Genomic DNA, 10,000 nt, shown 5'->3' on the forward strand with positions numbered 1-10,000 from the left:
TGCGGAGTTTTCTCCTTGTGCCCGTGAGGAACCCGTGTGTGTGTGTGTCTGTGTGTACACTAAACCACCACATGTGTCCACACACCTGCTCAGTCACGGGCTGATTAGCGGCAAGGGCGGAGGTCTTTCATATGACCACTGCACACTGAATGACATCACCTTATTGAAAATATCACCTATATTAACGGCATTTTGAATCATTAAATTATATAGCCGTGAGATTTAATAACCGGTGTGCCTAGAGTAAAGAATTAGTCACTTTTTATTGATAAAAGCAACAGGTCAAGACAATATGGAGGACTGCCGGTGAGGTTGAGTAGGAATTATGGTGCTGGTGATGATTGCAGGCCTCACATAAATTAAGTGGGCTTGATTATGAACCGCTGCGCCCACACACACGTAAGGGATAATGTATAGAACGCAGGTCATTGTCGGGAAAATAAGCCCCGACAGGGCGAACAGCACCCCGACGCGAAAGCGGAGGGGTGTTGGTTCACCCTGAAGGGGCTTATTTTCCCGACAATGACCGGCGTTCTATACATTATCCCGCTTATTATACGGTTACAACTAAAACAAACAAATTACTTAACACCGTGTGTCTTTTTACAATGCATTTGTTACTATACGTAGTGTTTAAAAGGAGAGAAATAGTTCGCCAAAGACGTTGAACTTCAAAGACAGTTGAACATTCTTTAGAACACAGCTGCTCAACCGTCCGCTGAAACTCCATTGATAAGTTATCGTACTACTTGCGGAGTGCTACGAAAGACGTGAATTAGAGGCAAAAAGGCCACTTTCCTTGACAGCGGTCATTAAGTCCATAGCAACGGTCAGTTATCGGAAAATAGTTGACCGCAGAACGTTGGGAAGCCCCATTCAAGTGAATGGAGCATTCTACAGCATTAAGAAGAGCCGTGTAATAACAGGCAATAATACCCGTGCATGAGTAGGTGCGCCTGCCAATGTTTCATTTTAGTGGTGCTCTGTTGCAGCGGTGCCCCCCAACAGATATCTCTGTCAAATATTAAATATTAGCCTTTCAATTCGACACAGTCAATGAAAGGCTCGCTGCCTCCGTCTCGAGTGAGCGCCTCTTCAAACGCGCTCAGACAGCTCAATAAAGGTAATGAATGTGCGACGCCTGCGCCTCAGATACTGCACCCGTCACCGCCAGGTCCCTCTGACATTAAAACACTCTTTTAAAGATGATATCTACAAGCGTTTCAGAAGCAATTTGTTCTCCCTGCAGCGTCCACCAACATGCTTTTAATTGCCACCCCTCCAACCGTACAGAGATGAGGTTGGAAGGGCAGTGTGTTAAATGTGTGTGGAGTAGGAGATGGTGGGGCTACATGTGTGTGTCAGTCTCTCTCTCTTTTTCTCTCTCTCCCTCTTTCTGTGTGTGTGTGTGTGTGTGTGTCAGGGGCCGCTTGTTGAAGTTTCCAGTCCATCCCGCGGCGCATGGGCGAACTCTTCGCCCATCCCCCGAGCGTGGCCGCTTAATTTATGTTTTAAAAACGGCACCTCTGACACCGGTGCGCGCTTTATCGCACCCCGCGGTCCGCATACAGTGTGGCCTGTGTGTGTGTGGACTCCGAAGAGGAAGTATCCGTGATTACCACAGTCTGAGGGCCCACTGCCTCACTGCGCTGACCCCCCCCCCTCCTCGTCTTCGGACTCGCATTCCTCGGCCTGCCAGAGCCCTGGAGTTGAGGGGCCACACGAGGGGCCACACGTCGGGAAGGACTTTTCAACCAAAGCTCCCAGGCGTGAATAATATCTCCACTTCCCCACCTATGTTTTTCAGTCTGTTCGCTTGACACACACACACACACACACACACACACACACACACACACACACATACATGCATTCTCTCTCTCTCTCTCTCTCTCTCTCTCTCACACACACACACACACACACACACACACACACACACACACACACACACACAGAATCCTCTAGGTTTTGAATGGCGCATTGTCCCGTAGACTACCGGTTCTGTTTTTAAGGAGAACGTGTGTTAGTGGGGCCGAGTCACGTTCTGTCATTCCCGCTGTCAAAGCAATTAACTTCACGTGAGCCAGGCAACACAGACTATCTCATTTACACCTCCGGGAGGGCGCGAGCTGCCAGCGCGATCAGCGTGCGGTTCACATCCCTGCGCGCTGGATTTCATAGCAGCATAAATCCTCAGTTTAATTGTTGACTTTGAAAACATTTCTGCGCTATTCTTTTGCTACACTCCAGCCACCAGAAACATTTTAGAATAACGTGTGTGTGTGTGTGTGTGTCTGTGTGTGTGCTGATGCACGCATTCCAGTACTGCATCAAAGTGATGCATACCAAGCATGGCATTGTTGTCATCATTGTTATAAATAGTTGTTGTTTGTATTAACCTCTATAGCGTTTCCAATGGATTCGTATGTTATCAAAACATTATGTGTGGATTCTGCTGGAAGCAACACATTGTTGCCATCTCCCCACACAGATATTGCCATTCAGTCAAAGTTTGTGTGTTTTTAGTTTTGGACTTCTGTCATCTCCATTTAACTTTCTGGAGGCCGTCGCACCCCACCCCAGCCCTGCCCCCTATCCCCCTAACCCGGTATATGAGAGCAGAGCCGCGGTGTCGGGATGAAACATGGGCCCCTCGCCTCTCCGGTATGCCCTCCAGCCCGACGTATGGGTGTGTGTGTGTGAGGTGGGGAGGTGGGGGGGCTGAGATGGAGTAGACAGTGGCGAAATGATGGGGTACTAATTCACCCTCCACGCTTCTCTCTCTCCAACTCTCACTTTTTCTTTTGGGCTGTCTGACCCTTGCGCGCGAAAATAATCTACAATAATTAAGGTTGTGCAGGCTGGACAAGGCAGCCCTCGGGCTGAAGGGGTAAATACGCTGTGTGCACGCGCCTCGTGAGCGTGCAGAAGGGCGGGGGCTCGACGCGGTGCGGAGGGAGGCGAGAGTACTGACCCCGTCCACATAAAACGGTGATTTATGGCGCGCGGGGCGGCAGCAGCGGGGATGCTGTCCTCTCTCGGAGAACCAAATTACCGAGGTGGAGATTAACACGCGCGCGCTACGGGCCTACTTCCAGACCCAAGGAAATTTCTTATTTACATTTTTCCTTTTTCATTTCCTCTCTGCGCTTTTAATGATAATTGGTCCGAGAAGAGAGCGCTGGGTGAGCGTGCAGAGAGAGAGAGAGAGAGAGAGAGAGAGAGAGAGAGAGAGAGAGAGAGAGAGAGAGAGAGAGAGAGAGAGAGAGAGAGAGACTGCCCAAGTTTTCAGTGTTTTTATGAGGGGTATACAGTGGCCGAAGTGAGGAGTTGTGTATCAGTTTTGTTTTCTTTTTTTTTCCCTGCTGGTCACACACACAAGGGCACACACACACACACATAGGCTCACGCACAGGCACTGAATAGAAATACAAAACAGCATGGAGTGGAATAAACGTATTTCTTAATGTTTCATATTTCCATTTCAGGATTTAAAAAAAAAAAAAAAAACGTTTTTATTTTTTTTAAACCATGCTATGGACAATTCGTTATCCATAAAACAACCCCTGCATGAAATATATTGCATATATAGTATACATTTATTTCTAAATTAAATTCGCTTAACACTTTCTACGGAGCCAGCCTATTGTCTTAATGCACTGTTTCAGTGAATGCAGTTTGAAACAACTGAGGTCAATCTGTTATGTGTCTTTAAACCAGTGGTTGGGCATTAAAGAAAGGTGTGTATTCCTATGTCATCTATTAAATTAAACGAGCAAAATATGAAATTAAAGTCTCAGCATAGTTTATAAAGGGTGTGTCGAGTTCCATTTCTGTTAGATTGTAAATATATATATATCAAATATATTAATAGTGTTTGAAAAAAAATCACCATCATATTATAAATACCAAGACCCCCGGCCATTTGGCTGAAGAGCCCCAATCCTAAAGTCCCCGGGCTGTGGCGATAATGCTGCTTTTCGCCTTTGTCAGTAGGAGGTCCTCCACTGAATGAATGGTTGAACTATTTCATGTGGATTTGGCAGCGATGTTTTCTTTATGCTTGGCTCCACACACCCGCCCCTCCACGCCAATCCCCGTAAGGATGTGCTGGAATGCACCTGGTACACAGGCTTTCCATTAAAACAGCGACTCTGGGGCCGGCCCGAGGCCGCGGGGGACCAGCTCCATCCCGGCGTCAGTCCTCGCTCATGTGGGATTCCCCCTCCGTGTTATTTTCATGGGCGTGCAAGAGTCGGATACCCTCTCTTTCTCTCCCCTTCCTTTACTAAACCACTTATGGGCTGACTGTAAATAAACATATCAAACTGTTACACCTTTGGAAAGACACAACCGAAGCGCTGTTTACAGGAGCAGGGGCATAGTTGGCTACGTGAAGGTGAAAAAAACAGACAGACGAAGAAAGCTGTTTGAACTCTACATACAAGTGGCAATGGGTTCAGTAAAGTCTCCCACAAAGACAAATAATAAAATAAAAAGTACAACGAGAAATTTCAGCCACAAATAAAGTAGTGCAAATGTTTAAATCGACCACCGACACTTGCTTGACTTTTTTTGCACAGAGGATGAAATCGTTTGAAACAGGGTAGGCTACTTATACAAACAACAGTCGCATGAAATCCCGCAAGGAATTTGAGAGCACTTAAAAGCTGGTGTATGAAAACACTCTCCGGAAGCAGTTGATTTAAAGAGCCATCAAAAATCACCCAGAAAAGGTGTGTGTTTGAAATGAACTGGGAAGAAAAGCGAGAGGGGAGGAGAAAAGGGGTGGAGACGTAAATGTCCTACAGCTCCCCGAAAGCCGTCCTAATGTGTTGATAAACAGCCATTACACGGCATTAAATAAAAGGTTTTAACCCAACTGAAAACGGGAGTCTGTGATCTTTTAATCTAATCTACTCTCTTAGCATGTTAGACTAAACGTTCACAGTGCAGTTTCGGCAAATAGTTAATAAATAATAAATAGTTTTCAGGAAGGTATCCTAAACATATAGGGGGGGGGGGGGGGGGGGGGATTTCCATTTCGATTCTTTTTCATGGCTCGGTGTCTTTGTTGGCTCTTCGTTCAGGTGGTATATATATGGGTCGTTGTGATATTCTATTCAAAATGAAATAGGGCTGAATCCTTGATGTTCCATCTAGCAAATTTGACGCCTTAATGTAGATGGCGCGGTGTGCTGCAATTCCTTGGGCCGTGAAAAGAAATGGCCCTCGCGTCTCAATACCCCTGCGTCTCCCCGCTTGACTGATGCGTTGCGCACAGCAGACCGAGGGGGTCCTGGGCTCGGGAATTCACTCCGTATGTAAATAATTAGGTCCGCCAACAGGAGTAAATAACCGCGAATCGGGAGAATTAACTCTCCCCGCCTCGCCTCAATCCCTGTCGGGGACTAAACAACGCGATCAAACATGCAACTATAGGCAACGGCTGCTGCAGCAGCACGCCACTCTACATATGACAGTTTCTCTTCGGAGCGTGTTATAGACAGCTCACAACGCCACCTCCCGAGTGTCATGTGAACTGCGTATTACTGTGGGTGAAAGGCTATGGTATTTCGGTGTACAACTCTGTGAACAGAGAGAGCAAGGCAGTGAGTCCAGCAGACAGCGCGCAAGGTTCCTCGTCTTCTACCCTGTTTTGGCCCGGCGCTGGGACAAAGACACTCGCACCCCAATTTGTTTATAATCCCGGCCGTTTCCTCCTTTTGAGGGAGACATCGGAGTGAGCCACCTCTATCAGACTCCACGATCAGACCCCGTCCAGGCCAAGCAATCACTTTCCCAGATTACTCGTATTTAATACACAATGCATCATAAAACAAATCCCTCATCCTGACAGCCAGAAAATAGAACAGCTCATAGCTCGAGCTTTCCCAATTTATGGCTAAATTAAAAAGGCTTCCAACAATGGAGGAGTTGCGCGGTGGCAGGAAATCGATGGCCGACGGAGCGAGGGGGGACTCTTCACTCGCTTTCTCAGGGCTCGCGGGGGTATGGGAATGCGTGGCAAGGTCCGACTTATTTACACGCGATTTTTCCTGCCCCACCTTGCTTCTGCGGCCCTGGCGGGAGCGGGAAACAATGGCCGTTATCTCAACCCGAGGTTCAATGTCACAGATAACAGGGGCGCGAGGCCCTGATTCATCATCATCCCGGCATTAGGCCCGGCGCTGACAGGGCGGGTGACCCCAAATGAAAAAGGCTGTGCATGACGAGGAGATTGGGTTAATGGAACCTTATCGCTGCCCCGGAATTCATTTTTTTTGTGATTTGGTCAAAGCCCCTAATTAATCAGTTTGGTGAATTTATCTTTATGAGGCTGTCCTACTGTGAAACTATGCTAACTAATAACGTGAAAATGATTGAGTCTATTTTGATAATATAAATTTAAAGTTAAAGGATAATATAAAGGAGTATAAAGGAGGCTTATTAAAGGTGTCCTGCTAGATTGTACGGAGTGCTTGGCCTTCTTGAGGGTAGTCCATAACTTGCTTGTCAGTGGTTTATGTGTGGTGGTGGTGGTGGTGGTGGGGGGGGGGGGGGGGGTGACGTTGATTGACAATTTGTTTTGATTCACCTGTGTCCCATGGCCTGAGGTGCACAGCGGGCTCGCGGGGTAGGGAGGCCCCCATGCGCTGTGGTAAGGCGCAGGTGTAACACAATTGAAGGGGGAAAGGGACAAAACCGTTTAAAATCACATTTCTGAGAGATGGCATTTATGCACACACAAAACAAATCTTACGAAACAGACTTTATTGTCTTTCTTTACTGTCCACGATTCTGCAGAAATATTAAATAAGCAGGCTCGAACCACTCGTTTCCTCGTTATTATCACTTTCTCCTCTCTTCACGAGGGAAGAAATTGTGCGAAAAAAGGCTCTTAATTGCAGGGTTGTAAGATGGTTTCATTAAAGTCGCAGGACATTTGGGGCAGGGTGCTGCTTTTGCAGCAGCCCAATGGTCCCTGTCCCGACCTCGTCTTGACCCTGTCTCTCCTATACCGAGATGCTGTCAGGGGCGCGTCGGCCAACTTCCGAGCGCAGACAGATGAGATAGTGCGCACCATGACAGCCCGCATCGGACAGGCAAAGTCGAGGACCCTCCTTTAACGAGACAGACACTCCGCGAGACACACACGCACACATCACCAGCGCTGGGGGGACGCACAGACTAAAGTGGGCGATCCTTTTATCTCTTCCTCTCTCCTGCTCTCTCTCTCTCTCTCTCTCTCTGTGTCCCTCTCTCTCCTTGATTTCCATTCACTATTGCACTGTCACTCATTGTCTGTGGAATCTGAGTGAAAGGAATCAAAGAAAGAGAAGACGTAAAAGAAGCGAAAAAGGAGGAAAACTTTTTTTTAATCCGCTCGCTAGTGAGACGCAGACGCAGCAGCCGGCCGGACGGACACCTGGGAGTGCGAGACAGTCGGTGAAAGGAGGGGAGGAGAAGGGAGGGGGAAGCTTCACCCTGCCGAGAAGCTCGCGGACGAACCGGCTGTCTGCTAGCAGGGCTCTCGGGGGGCTGAAGTTGGACAAAGTTGAACGTGCCAGGGGGATTAAGCGCAAACAGCACCGGACTGACAATCACCGCGAGTGAGCAAGGAGAACGTGGTGTGTTGGAGCAGACTTAAGCGGAAAGGGGAAAGGAAAAAAGACTGATGTTGAAATCCTAAAACCCCTAGGATTCTCCGATGAGATTTACCGAGTGACGGGACAATCTGAGCTCAAAACAAAACTACGTATCTGTTTCGCATGCATGGTTTACACGGAACGTTCAGATTTGCACTTGAAGAGATTTTAATCCATCATTCGTCAGCGACATTGGACTTTTATTTAGATATTTCGTGAATTTAGACACGTTTCTTTTTTCAAAAGAGGTGTTTTTTTATCCCCGAAGTTTCCTCGAACTGTATCGGTAAGTAGCCTAGTAACCTGTGTGCGTCCGATTTAGTTGATATATTTTTGTTTCCATTAGCATAAACCTGGACTAGTTTATAATTTAGCCTACTCCCACTTAATGATAGAATAATAGTCGATCCATCTCTCACCTCTGAACTCAAAATAGTGCAATCAAAAAGAAGAGCAGTAGTTTTTTCTGCTAGGATCGCAGTCAGCTGCGAGTTCCGCTAAGATTTTTTTCTGCGAGAGAGGTTGGATTTCTATTTGCTACTGTTGTTGGATGATGTTTGTGTTGGGTTTGAATTGAGACTTATCAACAACTGCTTCCTGGGTCAATGCCATTGTCTTTCACCGTTTATAAAATTGACAAACAGTTTTTACAGCCAAGAGAAATTCACATTCACATTTTAAATAAATCCCAGTCATGACTGCAAAAGCAGTGCTTCTAGAAAAATGATTAATGTTCTCTCTTAAATAATTTATTCGACCGCTATGAAAATTACATCAACGCTAATGTCTTAATAGTCTTAAATCCCAAATTATATGTCAATATGTTTTCGTTATATTTGGACATTATTTATATCTGGTTTTAAGTGTTTATGCAACGGATACAGTCATTTATTGCGCAATTGTAATTTAGGCTGTTTATATTTTTTATTTTCACATTGAGTTGATTGCCTAAAGAGCCACTGATTATAATGAAAAATACATCTTTATTTAAAGATCATTTTAAAATCGCCATTGTTTGAAAGATTTTGCAATATTGTTGCCTAGCCTACGCTTAATACCCACAGTCTTTAAAGTGAGTCCTATGGTTGGACTCGGAGGCCATATGCCTTTAATTTATTACAAATAATAACGTGCATAAATATACTTATTTCGCAATCAAGTCGCCTACAAATCAAGTATGTGTATCTGAGTTAATGGTGTGAACCATACCTTTTAAAATAAATGGAAGGGACAGAAATAGTGTGTGTGTTTGTGTGTGTCTGTATATGGATGTGTGTGCGTATGCTTCGAATTTGTGTGTATTTGCGCGTTGTAGCCCGCTCTTTCGGGGTTAGGTAAATGGAACTCCCCTTTTGCTGTCCGGTCAATACAAAAAGATAAGCTTTCTTGAGAGGCCAAGTACCAACACACTCTTCACACACACACTTGGTCTTCAACATGAACCAGAGTGTCGCAAGAATATACGTTTGTACTCTAACGACACCTTTACATACCCTATGATGATATTAAAGCATTTTAAATGTTTTAACAATTTTATTTTGTAGCATTTATGAATATAAAGCAAATTACACAGAAAATAATCTTGTAACAGTGTGTTAATTAATTGTATTGCGTGTAAATCGAAGATATACTTTTATCGTTTGATCTTTAAAACTGTATCATGTGACATTTTTAGGCGTTTTATTATTATTTTTTTTTTACAAAAAAATGATTGTTTTATCTGACTTATATTTCATATGAAAAATCCCAAACTCATGGATTAAACCTAGAAATGTTTGTTTATGAATTAATGGACCATATATTAACTTCGCATGTGTTTGGTTTTCATTCAGTTGGCAAAACATTGAGATGAAATCTTTTGGGAAACAATATTGTTCTCACACAACATTTGAGTGCACAATAAGTTCACAAGGCATATGAAACTTGTGGTTGTGTGGATTTCTTTGCGTGTGTGTGTGTGTGTGTATGTGTGTATGTGTGTATGTGTGTGTGCGTGTGTGTGTGTGTTTGTGCTCTGGTCTTTTTCACGGTGGGAGGTAAGGCATCTGCTGAGGAGGACACAGTAACACGACGAGATACTGATCAAAGTGTCTCTCTCTCTCCCTCTCTCCCTCTCTCTCCCTTTCTTCCTCTCCCTCTCTCTCCCTCTCTCTCTCTCTCTCTCTCAGCTGGATGGGGAGTCTCAGGTGAGACAGTGGGAGGGCAGCGGCGGGGACAGCAGAAGTTGGCTCAGGCACATCCAGATCTCCCCATCCCCACGGCAACACAACCTGACCACCTGCCAGCTTCATGATCAGGTATGTGAAGAGATAGCGCAAGTGTGGACTCACTCTCACACACACACACACACA

The 10,000-nt window shown here is 45.5% G+C and overlaps 1 protein-coding gene across 1 annotated transcript in view; it reads left to right on the plus strand.

Moving 5' to 3' along the window:
• The window catches only part of mecom (MDS1 and EVI1 complex locus), a gene marked incomplete at its 3' end in the record, with an annotated part of 170,959 nt that overhangs the window by 131,369 nt on the left and 29,590 nt on the right, over nucleotides 1–10,000 (plus strand). Inside the window, exon 3 of the mRNA XM_080845316.1 lies at nucleotides 9,818–9,946. Within this exon, the coding sequence (XP_080701442.1) occupies nucleotides 9,818–9,946 (129 nt within the window). The remainder of the gene's footprint in view (nucleotides 1–9,817; nucleotides 9,947–10,000) is intronic.

Source organism: Sprattus sprattus (genome assembly GCF_963457725.1).
Source record: "Sprattus sprattus genome assembly, chromosome: 9".
Taxonomy (NCBI): Eukaryota; Metazoa; Chordata; class Actinopteri; order Clupeiformes; family Clupeidae; genus Sprattus; species Sprattus sprattus.